The sequence below is a fragment of the Athene cunicularia genome, assembly GCF_003259725.1.
Source record: "Athene cunicularia isolate RWA chromosome 8 unlocalized genomic scaffold, athCun1 chr8_part1, whole genome shotgun sequence".
NCBI classification, from domain to species: Eukaryota; Metazoa; Chordata; class Aves; order Strigiformes; family Strigidae; genus Athene; species Athene cunicularia.
Window position 1 is genome coordinate 21,312,795 of NW_020799109.1, and position 21,124 is coordinate 21,333,918.

Genomic DNA, 21,124 nt, shown 5'->3' on the forward strand with positions numbered 1-21,124 from the left:
CTCCCCCCCACCCCTTACTTTCATTTTAGCTACTAAGCAGCTCCTTCAAATAAGGACTAGCAAATATACCGGACTGTTCCCATATTTAAGTCTTAAATACTGTAAGTATGGCATAGTCTTACTTAGGTGATTAGTCCTCTGCTTGGAGTTCTGTCTTGCATCATATGTATCTCTGTACCTTTCCGTTCCTACAACCTGGCTTTGCAGGAATTTCTCTTTATGGACAGCAGCACTCTTTCCTTGGGTCTAGCTAATTGTGATAAGGGCCTTTTAACCCCTTGCCACAGAGAACAGCTACTTAGTTGAGACAGTCATATAACAAGGACTGGACAAGGGGAATAAAAAGATAATTTTGTCCTCTTCAAAATGCCAGTGTCCTACTCTTTCCAAGGCTTCTAAGATGTATCAGAAGGTAAAGGCAGGATCAGACAAGAGCAATCCAGTGAAGGCAATGAGATGCTGTAATCTACAAATGTGCTAGATGAGTGTTCTCTATCTATAGGCTTAATTAGACCAGCTTTAAAACATGAAGTGAATCTTTCTAAATACAGAACTGAAGATATAATGATGCAAACACAAACCAAAAAGCAGCCTGAATGACTGAAGTTTCTTTACAAACTATAGTGTGGGAATCATTACTGAAGATGCTACAATTCAGACACATTTTTGATCTGAAGGGACAGAAAAGCTTAAAGATATGCTATCGAATTTGGAGGCTCCTTAAACAGAATATAAAACATAGAATTAGAAATTAATTCTACATGTTAAATAGAGCCTTGTATGGTCAAAAACATTAACAAACTTAGAACATTCTAACTCATTTGTTCTTATTATTCCTTTTGCAGAGTTGTTCCAACAGGTTGACTCCCAAGGATTAAAAATCTATCCAAAAGATTTTAAAAATTTGAACTTATCCCAAATTTTTTCTTCATCTTTATATTCTCAAAAGCATTTACACACTACCCCCATACTTACAGTAAAACATTTTGTTTAACTAAAGAATCTGCAACCTAAATTCTTTCAATATTATCATCTGCATTTACTGAGCTTTGCCTTCAGCATGACCTCAGGCCTGAGAGAAACATACCAACTTTCACACCATGTAAAGCCTGACTTACCAGAGACTTCCTGAACTCAGCTGACCACGTGGACCAGCAGCTTGTTTGCTTCAATACCTTATCAGCGTAAAACATGTTATCGCAAAGACTCTTTGAGTCTTCTACAAGTATGCTCCAATTCTGGACAGTAGATCAGGAAGGTGAAATTGAAGTTTGAGCTACACTGCTATGAAGACACACAAGTGGCTGTGCAAGTGCCATCTTGGAATTAGCAAAACTTATGTGATATCATAATAAACTAGGCTTGTGTAACTAAGATGGCCCCATGTATTGCATATTATCTGTAATATTAGAAGGCTGAAATACCTAATTTTTTCCATTATTTTGGGTAGCCTATGAAAATTAACTGATAAAAGAAATCCATCCAATAATCACTATGCCTCTGGTCTAGTAACTTTAAGAAAGTTGTGAGAAAAAGCTTTCCTCTCCCCACTATGAGCAGCGATTGACTCTACAACAGCCAAGTTAGAGGTAAGTTTGTGGTTTGCAATTTTGACATTGAAGAAAATGGTGTCCTGTGGGAAACAGACACAAGATCCACCAAAGCCACTCCCTGTGTAGTAAATAGAGTTAAAGTCCTTCACAAAATAAAGTTAAAGTCAAATACAGGACTTCCATAAAACTCATACAGCAGAATTTTCAAAGACAGGTTAAAGAAGAATCAAATGACAATCTGCCTACCTCCCTAAAGGACCATTCCTTGAGATACCATTTTACACATAGCAGATGTCTCCTAAGAAAGGTTAGAAGTATCCACGCGATAAATAATACTTACAGCATATGCACCTATTAAAAATGCTGCATTTGCTCGTTTGCGCTGATCAAAACTGGTATAGTATACTATCTTCTTTCTTGATAGACTGAAATACTGTTAAAAAAAAAGACAGCATATTTACCAAGAGAAGAATACACTTTAAAAATACTTTTAAAAATAACTTTTGCAAAACTGAAAAATAAGTCAGAAAAACTTCTTATAGAGATTATTAAAATTAAAGGCAAAAATATTACTGATATCACAATCAATCTTCTTATGTTATAGATAAGAGTGCAGGGAAACAGCCACGGTAGAGTAGGTCTCTCAGCATGCTTTGTGAAAATATCCTAGAAAATGCAGTTGAATCAAAATGTTCAATATAAAATACTGGGATTTTTCTTCTGAGCTTAAATATTTGAAAAATAGCTTATGAACATTGATTAAAGACACTGAAATTCTCAGACTAAAATGCCCTCCTATATGTTAAGTCTCTTTAGCATGTAATTCTGTGGAGAAGACAAGAGAAAAACTCAAGCAATCAATCTTGCAGGCATTTTATAAGTTAAACACCACTCTTCCATCTATACTACCTAAAAAGGGAGTGACAGACATCTGTAGAAAGTTTCAATAGCAAGATTTAAAAAAAAAACAAACCACAAGTAAAAGCCTGGAGGAAAAAAAAAAATAGGCTAGGCAGAGACAGAGCTAGGAACACTTGCAATTCTTTATTTAGGAAGAAAAGAAGTCTCTGTCAGAATCCTGTGGACAAGACTCCCATTGAAAACAAGATCAACAAGCAGTAGAAAAGAACAATTATGACAAACTGCAGCAAAACTATTTAAAGCCAGAGAGAGGTACAATTATCACTATCACTTAAAAATGGCAAGTTGGACAGTTTATCGCATTATTATATTTTTAGTGTCATTAATTGCTACACGTTCATTATATTCTGCAACACTATTACTCATGTTTTTCCTGGCAGATTTCTACAGTAAACCTACAGTTTTGAGGAAGTCATCATCAGACATACTGGATTCTGCTTCTAAATATTTGAAGCCCATTCCTATTTTAAAAAGTAGCACATTTTATAAACTGCCTTTATAAGAGTGCTGCTGTTACCCAACTTCAGGTTTTTAACTCCAATTTGACAAACTTATTTTCTTTTCCTACTCTCGGCACTGATAACACTTGGAGGTGGGAGATAAGGTAACTGCAGCAGAATTGTGGTTTGTTTATTTATTTAAGTAGTGCCAAGTGTATTTCTCTTCCACAAATCTGTAAATGTAGACTCTCAAATCTTGTTGCAAATTTTAGGACATCTTTAACCACTGAATCAAATTGTGCAAAAAAAACCTCAGGAGAAAACTGATGCATGTATCACAGTGAGCATCTTACTCCCACCTTCCACAGAACTGCTATTAAAGGTGCTGTTTCTCACTGTACATTCCAGTCTGGTCTTCTTACCCACAACTTCCACAGGTGGAAAGAGGGAAAGTTAATGCAGCTGCGTATATCTAAGTAGGACTATAATTTCTGACATAGCTGGTTGCTGTTGATTGGAAGAGGTTGTATCTTGAGACCAAGAGCAACATCTTTCTTGGCATATATGCAAACATAAAAAGCCCAAGTACCTATTTAATTAGTGAGGCATTCAATTATTATTGAAACTTGAGAAAATTAATTCCAATATTTTAAGATCCCTCCTTTCTTCCCCCTCCTCAATTTTTTAATTTTAGTGTTCTCTAACTGCAATTCCACCCATGATGTGTAGGTGGGATAAGATTACAGTAGTTATGCAACAGTGACAGAATTTCAATTATAACTTGTTGACTACTACTTATTGTAAAGTGAACTTCTTTGCAACAGTTTACAGTTCACCTGAAATACAATTTTAAACTGCAAAAAGCAGATTCATTCTCATAGCTAGCCAGAAGTAAGTTCTACATAGTAAGACTACAGTTCTTGTTTTATTTTACAGAATGGGGTTTTTTAATCATATGGATATATCAAGTCATTTCAATTTTAAGATGCTTTTGCATCTGAAGTAGACAAAAAGTGACAGCATACCGTAAAAGTTCCCAAAACATCAAACTGAAAGCAATATATATTGCTTCATTTTCAAAATGTAAGGGTTTAATCCTTATGAGCCATATTGCTATATAAAATATTTAAATGTCTTTTGAATCCTGACTAAAGTTTTAACACAAAATTGAAACCTGACATTAATTAACAGCTTATAGCATAGCAACCAGAGGAAAACTGCACCAGGATTTTACTTTTCAGCAGCTTATAAAAACAAACCACTGTTTTTACTTGCACACGTTACAGAAAATCAAGTTTTACAGTGTTTGCTGAAGTATCAATGCAGTGCCTCTGTTAACATGAACACACAAATTCTCAACTCAATACACTTTCAATATCAATACTAAACTATATGATCTATTTAGAGAAATATTGATTTTTCTGACCATGTTTAACAAGTTGAGTCTATTTCTTTGGCTAGGTTCAATGATGATAAGTATTAAAGACAGATCTTTAAGAGCTCCACCTGAATTGATTAAGGCTTTAGTTCCCATAGATGCTATGCAACTCAGAAGAACCAAAAATGTTTCAACAAAGAATTTTCAGTGCAGGTTGTCTACATAATAGCTATAGTCAGAGATAACATAGTACCATATTTGCAAATAATATTTTTTCAAAAACAAACCCAAGGCTGCACTAGGAAGGGCTAAAGATGTTTTCCTTTACCAGTAAAAAAATTTTTAGCAGTTTCACACATCGTTAGAATACAAAATGTAACAATATAACAGAACAGTATCTGTCAAGATATATCCCAGAGGAATATACTCAAAGACAATCTTTTGAACTAAATGCAGAGGTTACATGAAAAGTGTGGCAAGTTTTGTTTTAGGTGATAAAATTAATTCATTGGGTGTATGAAAGAGTTCCAGAACACATTATTTTCACTGTGAGATTACTATTATTTTTTTTAATAATAGGTCAGTTCGTGTTTCTTGAAGACTTCATGAGAGATTTAACTGCACAGAAATCGATGGTAGGCTTAGCAAGTGCCATTGTGGATGTATTAGATTGCACTATTATTGTACTAGATTGATACCTGTTTACAATCACCTGATTATTTGACAGTATTTTATCTAATGGACGTGTTTTAATATATTTGCATTGTTCAAATAAGAAATTACTGCAATGTGTTTAATAGGCCTGGATCAATGCAAATACTATTTTTATATATATATATATATACACACACACACACATATATGTAATATGTACATGTAAATAGCAGTGAATACAAGGCTGGCAAACCGTTCATAGGAAATGATGTATTAAAACACATAGACGCAAACTGCCTCAAAGTCTAAGCTGTCCTAAAGGAGATGCTTGCAATTACTATAGTTCCATGTGTATGCCCAGCAGTTTATTTATATTAAAAAAACCCCAAACTATTCTGTAATTCAGCAGCAATACAGTTAGAATACAAGAAATGTTAAATCCATATTCCATAAGCCTGCCAGAACTTTCCTTCTCCTGTCTTTGATCTTCCATACTTGTATCATTTATCTCAGCAACACTCCCTCTCTGATTACCCTGCTTCTGAATTAATTAAAATTGTGTGTCTATATACAAATAAAACACAGCAGGTTTTTTAAAGCAGTTTTTATGAAATCAGACTTATTTAAACAGAAGAAAAAAAATTCTTTCATAAATGAATCACAGTTGCTTAGTCAAGCATTTTTTTCCCAAACAAAATTCAAAGAACAAGTAGGAAGATAGCATGGCCAAGCATTTCTCTTGCTGTTGACTTGGCTAGTCAAGATCATCTCCATAGCAATCAGCAATCAAAACATTACAAACATGACAAGGTCAGAAAGGTTTTCCTGTAAAGCATAACCAGAACTTCAGCTCCAACTTTCTCAGCAAATGGATAGCTGAATAAATTCTTCAGCTCTTCAGAACAAAACGGTTCATTGAATCTAAAATCAGTCAGCATAAAGTTACAACAGTTTCCTTTAAAATGTTGGTCTCCCCTTAGCACATTTCAGATTGGTACCCTTCACCTTCCCCACCTGTCCCCCAAAACAGGAGAGGGGAAAACACAAAACTGTCTCTGTGTCTAATTCTTCTCCCGAAACAGAAAGAGATATAACTGAAAAGCTTGGAGAGAACATTTGTGGGATTTGTCTTAATAAGATTTTATACTCTCATTTCTCCTGTTCCTATTTATGTAAGTTTTAATTTAAGACTTAGTCGAAGTCTTAAATTGCTGTAGAGACACCATATTCAAACAAAAACTATCATATTTTGTAGATTTTTTTCCCCCCACATTTCTTTTTAAGTCTCTTTTCCTAAGAAGAATTCATGAAGTGCATACACAATCAGGTATATACCAAATCATGGCAGGAGTCAACTGGGCTTAAGTACTATGATTGCCTCAGCATCCCAGAAGTGTTGCAGTATAGTAACAGCAGCCATCCAGCAGCAGAGGCTGGTTTTCCAGAGAATGATAATCTGCAGTGCCTTTTAATTCCTATGATCAGCCAGCTCCTGCTGTTGGTCATAGGGCATGGTTACCCTTAATGCAAGGGTATGCAAGCAGCAGGTTGCTCAACAGGACTCTTTCTCCATGTTGTTAGTCCAACTAGGACTTCCCATCTCTGAAACACTGATCACAGGCTTCATGTGTGTCCCCTTGGTGCCATGAGAGAATTACCGTACTTTTGCCACTGTAGTTGCTCATTGCATCAAAGCCTTGCTGGCAGCTAACCCACAGGTCATGAACTTCTGTCTTACAGAAACTTGTTCAGGCCTCAGAAATTCTCTTGGGGACACTTCTGAAGGACAGATGTGAGAAGGTGAGGGGTAGAAGGGTAGAAACTGTGAATCCATAGCTCTCAACTTGTGAAGCTGAGCAGCAGTCTTTTGTAGCTGGACCTACAGTAGACATTAAATGCATGCTTCAGTGCAGGGATTTGGTCTTATAAGCCTACTTATCCACCGCAGATAGTATCTAAATTAGGACAGAGTCCGGTGTATATTTTAACTATTTGAGGAACAAAGCTTACATCAGCAGGTACTGACCTACCTCAGGGCTAGTGAAAAATCAGACAGACTGGAACCTATTAATGTACAAGTTTCTGTACCACTCAGGTGGTATTCCAAGCTTTTGCTGTTTGATTTCAGGTATTACTTTCAAGTGGTTGCACTATCAGGTTATCCTTCTCTATTATGCACTAGTAGTTTATATTAACCTATTTTGAATTAGCCTCTGGTAAGATAGCAGCAACAAAGAGCTCCTCCTCCCAGCTGTGAATGCAGCTGATCTGCATGAGATTTCTCTGTCCTGTTCCTGACCATCTGTACTCTTCATATCACACTACAAGTGTTATCTTTTTTCAAAAAATATCTAAGTTACATTAAAATGACATCACAGGATGCTAAATCAACCATGTAAATTTCAGAGTTACTAATCAATTTGAAATTGGCTCCCTTATAATATAATGGAAAGAATACACATGATCTTTGTATCGTGATTACAAGCCATTTGTGACAAGCAACTTGTCTCATTCAATGTAGATGATGGTCTTAGAACAAAAATGAAGACTGTAAAGACAGTCTTAAAAAGGTTAATACTGAATCATTTAAAAAACCAAAAGAAACAAACCCCAAACAAGTCCCGAGGTATTTATTAGTTGTGTTCTTATTTTCTGAGTGAAATTCTTGGTATCTAGGGTCCAGTTTGAAGGCATTCTAGTAGTGTAGAAGTATAAAGGTACACTTCAACAGTGATACATGAGACTCTTTTCAGGTCCCAAACTGATCACTCTCAGTCTGAATCTGGAAAAAACAGAACTAAGTCCCTTAGCTCTCATAAGCACAGTGAAAGTTAGAATAGTAGGTTTATTATTGGTTCTTCTCTGGAGTAACCGCTTCACAGAACAATCATTCTTCATGGTCTTTTAAATATAAATAAAAGGTCACAAACAGCAGAATTAGGGTTAAAATAAGATACCTAGCAAGTGAACATCATTGGTCATGAGTTTGAATGGGACAGTGGCACGGGAAAATAGGTTAAGTATTTATAATCTATTTAGCATTAACACAAAAATGGCAAACCCAGCATTTTCCCAAGATTAACAGGCATTCAAAAATATAAATACAATTAAACTAGTATTTCTAACTAACTTTCTGTATTAGGAAGCAATGTAGATTTTCACTAGAAACACTCTTCTGCAAAAAGGTTATAGAAACTCTTCAAAACCCCCAGTTTGCAAAATGTCCCCTTAGGACTACCTGACTTTAAGTCAGCACGTCCCTGGAAACAGCAAATAGCATGAATCAACTTGCATAATGGTTTCATTTAGGCAGCAAATATTAGTCTCAAAATATAATGTAATTTTTGATACAGGAATCCTCTTAACAGTGGCCAATGTTATCACATCTGTTGTCCCATTTTACCCTTCTGTCAGTAACATGTCTAACATTTTATATTATATTTTAAATCTGTAATATTTAGTGAAGCATCTCCTTGCTATTTGCACACAGGTGATATTAATTAGTACTTAGGAATTAAAACATCTGTTTCATTTCTTGCAGTTGATAATTTTTTTATAGATGCTGGAAGTCACTTTCACAGGCATTTGAGGGGCAGATCAAATCTACAGCTGTGTGCTCAGTGTACTGGGCCTGGCTGGGATGGAGTGTGGTTTTCTCCATAGCAGCCTGCATGATGCTGTGTTTCAGACTTGAGACTAGAACACTGCTGACCACAAACCACTGTTTTAGCTATTCTCAAACAGTGCTTGCACAGCATCAAGGCCGCCTGTTTCTCACTGCCCCCACAGCAAGCAGGCTGGGGTGGGCAAGATGCTGGGAGAGCACACAGTCAGGACAGCTGACCCAAATGGACCAGGGGGATATTCCATCCCATATAACATCACGCTCAGCAATAAAACTGAGGAGCAGTCTTTCTAAATTAGAAGTTGCTCAGAGACTGGCCAGGCATTGGTCTGCCAGTGGGGGGGTGGTGAGCAATTGCCTTTGCACCACTTGTTTTGATCCCACCCCTGCTTCTCACCACTTCTTATTCTCACACTTTAACTGTCTTTATCTCAACCCAGAAGTTCTTCTTGGTTTTGCTCTTCTGATTTTCTCCCCTGTCCCACAGTGGGGCTGTGGTGGGAGTGAATGAGCAGCTGCCAGGCATTTAGTTTCTGGTCAGCGTCAACCCAGATCAGGCTTATGGTTTTATGACAGGGCATTTATGTTAGGACAAAATTACGTCACAGTCATCTTCAGAATTAATTGTGGCATCTACAAATTCTAGACAACTTCATTAAGAAAGGACCAACACTTTGCAGTCAAAAGAAAAAGCTACTGTGGTATCCAAAGATGATATCAAAATTTTCTCTCTAGTGAAGAGCTACTCAAAAGTGCCTTGAATCAACAATCATTGTATGGAAGTAAGAAAGTAAGGACACTTCTACAAATGAATTGATAGGGAGTGACACATCCACAAGACAGACAAAAAAAGGAACCATTTTTATATGTGTAAAACCACATTTCCATAACACTTATTAGAAGCAACAATTTATTAAATTGAATGACATAGAAGTTTTTACTTTTCCACCGAGTGAGATTTAGATTAAATAGTGTGATTTCAGGGCTCATGTTTTGTTCTTGTTCATGGGTGTGGGGTTTTTTGTTTGGTTGGTTTTTTAATATGTTTTTTCAGTTCATACTAGCACACCCATTTCATTAGCTGCAAAACCATGAAATATCCAGAGTGGTTTGTTACTGTTGTCTTGAAACTGTAAGGTTATGAAAAAAGGTGAACACAGCTTTCAGTGCCTCACCTGCTAAGCAACAATGAGAACATACTTCTTTTTTCCATTCTTTGAAGGGAAAAGAATTCAGAACAAAGAATAACCTTAAAGCTTAGTAGTAACCACCTAGGTAACTGGCACCTAACAACCACTTTCAAACTGGATAACACATCAGTTGCATTTCAAAATACAAAAATATAGGAACATTGTTTTTAAACAAAGCTTACCTTTAATTTCTTATTTAGTTTACAGCAGTATCTGTATAACATTGCCAAATTTAAAGGCCCAAAATCTCCATAGAAACTGGGAGAAAAAGAACAAAAAAAATTACGTTATACAAAAGAGCTAAGCAAATTTCAACCTGCATGTTTGTTGATAGTTAAGCTGCAAATTGGTAACATTTGGGGGATACTGATTAGCCAATATATATGATACCACAGATGAGCCCTTTATTGATTCATCTGAGAGCACGATAGTAACAATTAATTTGAAAGCATTTGTAGCTTCAGTTTAAGACGCTCCAGTAACTACCTTTCCATATATACACACACTACAGAATTTTTTCTTCATCCCATGATATCCAGTCTGGTGTCGGTCAAAACTACAGAGTACAGAATTTCAAAGCATGATCTACTCCCCTTTAAGGTGTGCTGATGTCATCCTAGATAAAGGTTCTACAACTGCTTAAGATGAGAATGGATCATTAGATACTATGAAGAATAAGCTAAATAGACTTTCTTATGGGTAGTAAAATTTAATAAAATCCAGTCTTGATCTCTGTCTGAAATTTAAGCTTATCTCTTTTTATCCCATCCTCCACTATTTCAGAGATTACATGTATACTTTACATAGTTTCTTTGTCCCCCCAGTCCTGTTGTCTCTAGGCTGTTCTTCCAATTTATTATTTCATGAGTTCTGATTGTTCTTGCTTCTCTCTTCTAGATTCTTCTTAAACATTCATATTACCTTTGAAGCAACAGTCACTGTCCTTAGGATAAGAACTTGTAGCAGTAGTGTGCACAGGAAAATTACTGCACAGTAGAAGTAAGTTCCTGACAAGAATTCACAGCATTCTTCCTAGCTAACCCTTCATATAGGCATCTTTACAAGTAATAGCAGCCTTTATGCAAGTAACTCATAAGGACACCTTCTAGAGTTTTCTCCCTCCCCAATCATTGTGCAAAACTGCTCAAAATTTAAGTTGCAAGCTTTCTCCAATATTTTTCCTTTTTGTGTACAGAAATCTTCATCTTGATAGTCTATGGAAATTTCTTGATGCATATGTAATAAATTACAGTAGGAATGGACTGTAACTGTTTTAATCTGCCTTAAGTCTTTTGATAAAAGGGACAGGACACTTCTTGCCTACTAACTAACAAACAAAACAGGCCATCAGCATCTGAATGTGTTATTCAGGGAATGACAAAAGAAAAAGGTAATTATGTTCTAAGACTTCTGGGCTTTGAAGGAGTGAAGACTTAGAAAAAAAAAAAAAAAAATCACATGATAGAATAGGTGGTAGTACCTTTCAAGCTTTCTTCCCCATGGCAGAGGGTTTATTTTTCAGGAATGTTAATTACGTTCCAATTAAACATAAGAAAGCTTTTTACTTTGAGGGCAGTCAAACATTGCAAAGAGGTTGTCAGAGAGGCTGTGGAGTCACAACCCCATTGTACAAGACTGAACAACCTGCTCTTGCTGACCTTGTTTTGAGCCTGGGGGTTGGATTAGATGATCTCTGGAGGTGCCTTCCAGTTTCAGTCATTCTGCTATCCTAAGTGGACACAACCACCAAGCAGAAGTAACCCTATCCTTCTGGTGCTTATAACTTCATCCTCCTCCCAAAATTTTCTCAAACAAGAAAGCCAAGCCCAGTGCAAGAGAGACAATTATATTAGTCTGATTATTGTCTGGGACAAGTAGCCTGCCTGCCACACCAGTACTATTTCAATATCATCTACTCGGCAGTATCAAACAACAACATAAGTGCTTGTTAAGATTCAGTTCAACTACAGATGATCATCAGCTGGGTCAAAGACTAAGACGTCCAACTACTAGGAATTTATTTGTAGGTTGCACAGAATTTAACTCAAGGGAAAAATTGCAGTGGCAGTAAAGTAGGGTTGAGCTTTAGAATTCCTCATCATTTCTTAAATAAGTCTGCCAGATACGGTCAACAGTTATAGTTATCATACTTTTAACACAAAACCCTCCATACAGTTTTTAATAGAGATGAAATAAACAAAATTGTTCTATGAGTTATGACAAGAAGTTAAAACTGGAGCTCTAACAACACTAGAGTGAATGTAGCTTCTACAAAAGCTATATAGAAGGCTTACTAACATCTCTTCCCATTCTGCTGCCCTAACACCTTCTCTAAATCAAAACCCAAAACCTATCTTGTTCCATTAACTCTAGAATATTCTTTCACTTAAATATATGATAAAAGAGTAGAATTCAGGATTTTAAGATTAAAAGTATTTTTCACAAAATAAAGTATTGTGAAAGTGTGGAATATGATAATTACTGGAATACAGAATACTTTTTTAAACCACTGTGAGCAAAGCAGTTTTGATCAGCTCAAAGATATAACTGAATACACAGTTCATCTAAAGCATTGATGAACTACAGCCATGCTTTATGATAGTAAGTTTATTACTAGTTATTTGCTAGAAGTACATCAATATGAAGTCAGATATCCACTTCCACTTTTCCACATGATTAAACTCAAACAGAAGTGTAGGAAAAGCACATTAAAATGAATTTACAAATCAATTTATCCACAACAAATTACTTAATATTTTGGTGGGGATAAGGATAAAAATGCATTAATTGAGCCTATCCATGAAGTAATTCTATTTCTACGAAAATAAAGCTATTCATATCCTCTCAGCTGCCAAGCTAAAGATTTCAGTCTTTCTCTTAACATGGACAGGGGCGGGTGGGGAAAAAGTATCTGCATTTAAGATTCTGGTACAGCTGTTTGTGCTGCAGAAACAAGATGTTTCTCAGAATCCAGGACACTTTCCACCACTGCTGCACCAGCATTATTGCCCATATACCAAACACTGGCAATTCCCAAGTTACTTACATAACAACATGTAGGTAGGATAAACCAGCCATTGGCTACATTGACAAAACATTATGGTAGATATGTGAGGGAGAAAAGTTATTTGTTATATGTCTAATTTTAACTTTCTCCATTTAATACCCCTAAATTGGAATAAGCTTGGATGTCCTTTTTTTTTAATGGGGCTAGGTGAAACAAATGCTTTACAAATCTCAAAATCAAAGAGTTCTCTGAAAAATAACACAGGGCTCTGTATTGAGGTCAATGGTCTCTGATCTACAAAACCACCCTTCTTCAATTTATATGCTTAGAAATAAATACAGTTTCTGCCATGTTTAAACAGAAGGGTTTAATCTTATGCACCCTCATTATTTTTAGTATAACAGGCCAGTTTTCTACTTGAATTAGACACACTTGATCCTGACTCACCCAGAGGATTTTCTTCTCAAGAACATAATTTTAACACAAAGTTAAAGACAAGTGGAAGATGGGAAATGGGGGCTATAGGGACTGAAGAAAAGAATTACACACCAAGTCATCATCTGAATAAAGAATTTTATCTGGCAAAAGTTGAAAATAAAAAAGAACATAGAAGAAGCCAAATCTTATTATATGCTAATCCCTGATAACAACCTACCCAGTATTATTTTACTTCCATCTCTTTTACAGGTAATAGACTTTCTTTGCATCTAGATGTTTCAATAAGCATTTATACACAAGAAGCAATCAGGATGCCTCTGAAGCTTAAGCCAGTGAAGACAGACAGCCATTTAGAATGGAGGTGGGAACCAGATATGATGAACAGAAGGCAAGTATGGTATTAATCTACATTTAATTATATTTTGTTTTAATCAAGTACTTAGATGATAGATTATATTACCTTAAATTATTCTTCCCCCTCAACTCATGCAAACTTGCTTTCCTTATGCTTCTCAAACTGAGAGGTCACAAAACCCCAGAATATACTAGATTAATATTTAAATACTCTACTTCAAAAATACTATCACAATGCTACCTGGAAGCAATAGCATAAGTTTCTTGTATCTGTATTCTCTTTAAAATAGACTCCTAGAACCACTCCTTCCTAACAGTTCTTCTAGCATAACATCAAGGTATTTGCTGTATTGTATCACAGGAATGGTCATCCACCTAGGAAGAACAGTCCATAAAGAGTTCATTGGCCTACCCCATCATGCAAGCATTGTACATTCTTCCAGGGAATTTAATGGTGAAAGAAATGCAGTCCACAACTCTTTAGGCCAGCAACTCAAGTTGTTTCTGACTGCAGTTCCATGGGATGACATGTGAACGTGCCATGGGTAAACTCAAGCCTCAGGCACCTCTTCTGAATGCTAAAGTCACTTTTTACCAAGCATTTGAATACCACTGACCCTAGTACTGCAAAAGAACAATAAACTCTTCAAGTTCATATCTTGAACTACTGGATAAAGCCTGGTTATGAAAGGAATACTATAACCTGGCAGACTTTGAAATTATTTGATAACCTCCATATTAATACCACAGTCAATCTATTTATGACCAAGGTATCAAGTTACCTTTCAAAAATAAATTGCACCATACTTTATCCCAGAAGCCTGAATTTTTCCCCCCACAGATAAATACAACAGAGCAGTTTATTTTATGCTGCCATTCACTTACAATTTTGTGATACAGCAACAGAGGTATGGATGAAAGAACAGGAGATTTCTATCTGAAAAGCTATTTCAGGATGCTTTTCCTCATGACAGATCAGTCTAAGTTCAATGTTATTACCATACTGAACACGAGGGTATGCATACATTCTTATTGGACTGTAAACATTTTCAATACTTTAAATGTGATCCAAAGCCTAGTTACCATACTGGTGGGAAAAAATAGGACAGATCCACCGAGTCAGTTCCAACAATGCAATAATGATCAAAGGGGATGATGCTACTTGCATGGCAACTTACTCATTTATTGGTTTTGTAACTTGAAAACAGAGGCACAGTTTATCAATTGCAATAATTTTTTGAAGTATTTACTTCAGAATTGGAGTACCACTACTCCTTTAGGTAGGAAGCTTGCCTTCTTGGAAGCTAGCAGCCATATAAAGTAAAACAGTAGCATCCCAAGCTTGCAATTACTCAAACCAGAAGATTAACCACAAGAACTTCAGGAACTAGCAGAAATACAGCTTCCTAACTGCAAAGCTACACTAGTTTTCCAGCATTTTACAAAGATCCAGCTTACTATTAAAATTAAGCAATGAGACTCAGAATAAGAAAAACACTGCACTTGCTTTTTCTCTCCCCCTTTCCTAGGCTGGATTACTGGAACATTCAGGTCACTGCACTGTAAGGCCCTTGTTCCATATGCTCTGAATCTAGCATTAAGCAGTACAAGAACCAACTCCTGCAGAAGCAGCCAGCTGGCTACTACAGACAAATGCTCCAAAACATAAACCGAACATATCTTAGATGCAACAGAGTTTCTGGATAAAGGCCAAGAGGATCAGTCCACACATTCATTACAGCCTAACTACTGCTCAGGAAATCCTACCTATTCAGTCTGCTTTCTCTAACTCCTGTTTCCTAGAGTGTGTTTCTCCTTCCTACTTCTCAAGCACATGAAAAAGGTGGGATGCTCAATGGCACTAACTCCCTGCTCTAGCCCACCAATTTCAGTAATGCATGGATCGCTAGAAGCTTTCTTATGTGGGCTGAGACACAATCCCTAACATTTAATACTACATAGGGATTGCACACTTCTGAATAGACAAAGGATGATACAGCAAATATAACCCTAGAAATTATATATCACCTCACTGCTTGCATCTAACGGTAGGAATAGTGCAGAGGCTCTGGACTGTGGAAAACACCAGGTACTCGCTTCATTTCTCCTTCAATGTTCCAAATCCTCCTCAAGATCGCGATTCCTCAAAATCCACCAAGAACTAACAGATCTAAATTACAGATAATAGCTATTCCAGACATATGCATTTCTGATACAATGCTCCTTGACATCAAGAACAAAGTGTCAGTGAAGAGGTTCTGCCATAAAAAGTATCCCTGTAGAAGAATGTTTAGATCATGTTAAAAACCCACTCTATGGAAAAGTCATCTTAACAGAGGCTAAATTTCTCATAACAGATTTCCTATACCGAGCTACACTCCTGATGAATATAAAACTGGAGCATAGAAAACATCTGTTTTATCCTGGTACCCTTTTACTGCAAACAAAAAAAAAAATTCCTCAATACTGTTGGCAATTGCTTTTATCTTTTGCATACAAAGAAGTGAAGACAGATATGGTAAAGCAATGTATAGGTATAAAATTTATGAAACTGTTGGACTGGAGAGAACACCACAGGTATTAAGTGATAGCACTTTACGAGTGTCAAATGTAAAATTATGTCAGTAGTTCGTGTCTGAAGGAAAAACTGACACTCCCAGTTCATAGATCATCTGATTTTCATGTCTGCAGTAAATTTTAAATCTCTCATTTTAAGATGGAAAACAAAATAAAGCTGCAATACTATTCTTAATACTCATCTATAAGAATCAGACATACAAAAGCTGGTATTAGTATATGAAGTTTTTCTGCTCTGTGTTTTCATTCATATTGGCAGAAGTTAGAAGTTGGGAATTTTCCATTTTTTGTGTGTTGTGTGTGTGTGTGTGAATTTTAGCTTACTAAGTTATCTTGGTTATCTGACAGTCAAGTTCAAGTCTTCAAAAGCTACTAAAGTGAACAAGGAACTCCCTGTTCTCTGTGTGGAACAGCTTTGTTTGTTGTAACTAGGCTAAGTTTTCTTTTTCCCTTCAAATAATATAAGCCACAGAATGATGTAGTAGTTCAGGTTTCCTATGCAAGGACTATTACTGGATAGCCACAGAAAAGATACATTTAGACAAAGTAAAAATAAATAAGTTAACTCTTATTCTTCTCACAGGAAAGAAAAGCTGCTTCTTTGTGCGTACAGATGCGGTGAAACAAGCCCTACAAGTCAAAATCCAAACAGTACTCACTTATTATTGTAGCTAAGCATTTGAAAGTCTTATTCTACTGCTGCTTGAACTCAAAGTAGCAGCTAACTTTAAGACTGCTGTGAAACGAGCAAGTAACATACCATGGTTTGAAAGAAAGTTTTAGTGTAAAACATAGGAGATAGAGAATATATTAATTACTTTTACAGGTGCTCACAAGATGTCAGTGAACAGATCTGCAAAAGCTGCTTATACAAGAGACTCAGAGTCAGAACAAATAAAGACATTACGATTTATGAAAGCTGACACTGTAATTTATCAGTAAGAGTCCTATTTCTCATTATCTAAATTTTAATTTTGTTTGTGAAAACTACTCAACAATAAAAAACACATAAAAAGTTGCTTTGATAAAAGTATGTGAAAGCCAAGTTAATCAATCAAGTGTAGTATTCTCAACCCAGATCCGTTTACAGAAAGGTGAAACATAAAGGACACTATTCTTAGAGAATAAAAAGCTTCTTTAGTGCCTAACTCACTATTAGAGGTCTTGCCAAGGCAAGGTTTTTCTATTTGTCAAATGAGAGTCTTCATCAAGCTGGATTATTTCTCATTAACTTCATCTTCCTGAAGTAAGTGTTACCTGCACTACACTACCCTGAAAGACTGTATTCCCTTATAAGCAGTAGTGCAGATTTTCTCAGGAGAGACCTCAGAGAGTTTTAGGGGACTGACAAAATCTTACAGAAACAGAACAACCAAAAAATGGAATTCAGAATTGGGTAAATTCATTCAGGTTTCTTGTTCCTACATACCGTCTCCCTAGCATAATAGGTTCAAGGTTTAATTGTGTCACATTTAACTACAATAGTGACAGTTCTAGTAGCGAGTTCCTAGTCAGCTAGTATTTGAGATGTCCTTAAAAGCATTTAAGCCTATTTTTATTATTTTTAAAAGTGTGAATGTTTAAATAAGTGAAGACAGCATTATGAATTCATTAGAGCAGTTGACAACTTCAAGTGAAAACTGAAGGCTAAAGTACTCAAGATTACATAACCGCACTTTGTGTACAATTTAGTGATAAATCATGTGACAAGCTGCAAAGGCAAGTCAGCATTTATTAGACCAAAACTTCCAGTACCATTAGATCCAGCACTACAGCTGTTTGGTTTAATAAATGGGGTATAATATTAATGTACACTATTACTTCTTTATATCTCTTCAAGAATAGGGAAAAAGAGGTAAGCGAGGCAGTGAGATTTTAAGCACTATGTGATCCAATAACATGCTCTCTGTAATTTGATAACCCCAAACATACATATTCATGAGGTTTTCAGATCATATATTGCTTCAGTGAAAGCAAACTGACACCTAAATAACATCAGCTAAATTTCTGTAACACTTCATACTTAGAGTTATCACTAAAGGTAACAGAATAACAGCCCAAAGAAAAGCAGTTTACTTCCATGCACAGCAAAGATCTTTGTCTTGTCTCTAGAATGACACATCTAAACAAATCAAGTCAATAAATAGTTGATTAAAAAAAAAAAAACAACTTACATACCTCACAGGTGCTGAGGAGTTTGTGTGTGAGTAGACATCTCCTATCTTCCTCCTTGTAACAGTCTGACAACTCATTTGATTACAAAGCAGAAGTGGCCATGAAATTCTAATCGGCAAGAACAGCATAGGCAGGCCATTTTGAATGAAGACTCTGGAAAGCACTCTTCTGAGCTATAGCACTTCAAAACTCACTTCCAAATGTGTATTTTGTTATCGTGTAACAGATACTTCTAATCACTTTCTCAGGAAGAAGGCTGCATTTCTGAGAAAATTAGCAGAAGATCCAATCTGGTGTATGAAAGTTACACTCCACTACTACTTACAGACAACCCCTGATGTCAGGCCCCTCACTTCACTGTGCAGCCTGTGAAACGTAAGACTGATGTCAAGCCCACTGATGAGCATAAGGAAAAGGGAAACTACAGTAAAATCAGTATTTCTCCAAGAACCAAGAGATTTGCATTCTATTCCTCATTTCGCCTCTAGCTTTCCAATTTCAGAAGGATTACTTAAAAAAAAAGGTAACCCTAACCTGCTACTACTTCCCTGAGACAATATAAACTTCCTTAGAGATGAGATGAAAAAGAGGAAAAACATAAAAATAAAATCAGGCATGGTTTTACTACCAAATACTGCATACACTGATAGTGATGAGTGCTGCAATACAGATATTAGGGGAAGTTTAGCACTGTTAGGTAAAGGAGTTAAGCTATTACACAAAATTCACTTGTACCACCTGGTTAAGTGTCATTTAATTTCTACCCCGTATTACGTTTCAGTATTTTGAGGGCGCAAAAGGGAGAGTACTATTATGGTATCAGATATAGGATAATACCTTTAAAAGGGGCCAAATAAACTAGGAACTATCATTTCAGAAAATACACCATGAGTTATATGTCCAGAATATTTAGATGTGCCCTAGGAGATAAAGGAAACTTTGCTTCCTTCCATTATCTTGTAATTATATCTAGTATCAAGTTACACCCTGGTATGTAGTTAACAGGTAACTGGGTTAAGGAGTATACTTACTGAATTTTCTTTACACATGTTAAAGTAGATTACTTTTTTTTTTTTCCCTCCTCAAATTTCAGTACCTTGGGTTTGTTTGTTTTTTTTTTTTAATGTGATACTGTCCACACACAAAATAACCCAGTTGCAGTCCTTGATTAGTACAATCATCTGTAACTAACAAAGTATAGAACTGTTCTCCCTTCCCACTCCCAAGATCAAACCCAACGTAAGGTTCCTCCACCCTTCCTAGAAACATATTAAGAATGAGAAACAAAATACCTGAGGTCAAGTATAACACAGAAGTCTGATAAGAGATACAAGATCAAATTTTTCCTCCATTAAAGAAAGTGGAATGTATTCATATCACACAAATTGCTCAGGACCTTCTCCAGTTGAATTCTGCTTTTAATGTTAGGTCAGCCTTGTCTTAGGGTACTCCTGAGGTCCCTTCCAATCTAAATTAGTTAGTGATCATTACAGAACCAACTCCCAACCCAAGCAGTTAATTACATAAGTCAACTTTGTGAACAAATCATTGGGAACTCAAGTAGAAGGCACATAGCTTAAGATAATGAAGACTCAAAAATGTATGTAGAAAAGAAACCCTAAAACTGTAAGCTGTGCATAAAAAGTAAGCTAGGAAGCAAGAATGATTGGTTTACACCTTCACAGAAGCAATACTGAAGTAACTGTAGAAGGGAAGGAAGAACGACGATGCTCACAAGTTCTTCAACTCACATGGAAAAAAAACTCATTTAAAATAAGATCACGTTTTTTGTTTCACTTGTGCTGCAGCAAACCCTTTGTCAAGTGGCTAGATATATCATAGCACATGAAACAGTTGACCTGGGAAACGCAGTGCAAAGCAGCTACTTTTTAACCAGAGCATGAGTGATTACTTGATCTGTTTAGTGTCTTTTATGTCCTTTAATAGAAGGTCAGAAGTAAAATTGATTATAGCTGTGGATACTATATGCTGTCTGTGTCTTCCAAACACATGAAGCTTTTACTTCACAGAAAATATTTTCTGCTGTTCTAAAGCTACAAAAGCCAACAGGAAGTGCCATCTCAAAACCTTCTGCAGCTTACAAAAAAAGTTGCAGATGTTCTTTAAAAGCACATTTGAGCTGTGCATTCTTATGATTCAGTATAAAATGTGATCACTTCATACTCTATACAAGAAAATACACATAAACCAATCGTTTCATCTGTTCATACCGAGCAAGTCTTCTATTTAAGACACCGTTTAATGAGATGTAATTCGTCTTAAGAGATCTTCTCCACCTTATAAACAAATCTTACAGAGCTCAGATACCCTTCTCCTAGCTCAATCACACTTTAAGCCATTTAACTGGTCATGCAGCTGTTTTTGTGGGTTTTTTAAATAACAATCTTGTTAAACTAGTTTCAGCTAATGTAAAAATATATCTAGGCTAACTTTATACTCGTGTTTTGTGTAAGCAGTTAAATGGGGCAAAAGTACTCCATACAGCATTCAAGTGTATTGGGAAGAATCTCCGGTGATCACTTTAAGTACGCAAAACACACCACCAGATCACAACACTTACTTTTCATAGACCAGTTCCTCATCGGTACAGAAGTAGTGGGTATTTACGGTACTCTTCGGTTTACTTCGTAAAGTAGCAAAGTACAACCGATCTGAAAGACAGATGAGAGCAACGGCGTAGGACGGACAAAGCAGATCGCCGCCGACCCGCGGCACGGCTGTCAGCCCGCGGGCCCGTCCTGCCCCGCCGCCGCCCGGGAGCGGAAGCGGCACCGCTGCCCCTTTTCCTCCT

General features: G+C 36.4%; 1 protein-coding gene across 1 annotated transcript in view; it reads right to left on the minus strand.

Annotated features, from left to right (window-relative positions):
- The window catches only part of CDC14A (cell division cycle 14A), a 65,129-nt gene extending 44,035 nt beyond the window's left edge, over positions 1 to 21,094 (minus strand). The window contains 3 exon segments of the mRNA XM_026853548.1: positions 1,894 to 1,986; positions 9,944 to 10,019; positions 20,894 to 21,094. Of these exon segments, the coding sequence (XP_026709349.1) occupies positions 1,894 to 1,986; positions 9,944 to 9,985 (135 nt within the window). The 5' untranslated portion in view covers positions 9,986 to 10,019; positions 20,894 to 21,094.
- Positions 21,095 to 21,124: the final 30 nt, after the last annotated feature.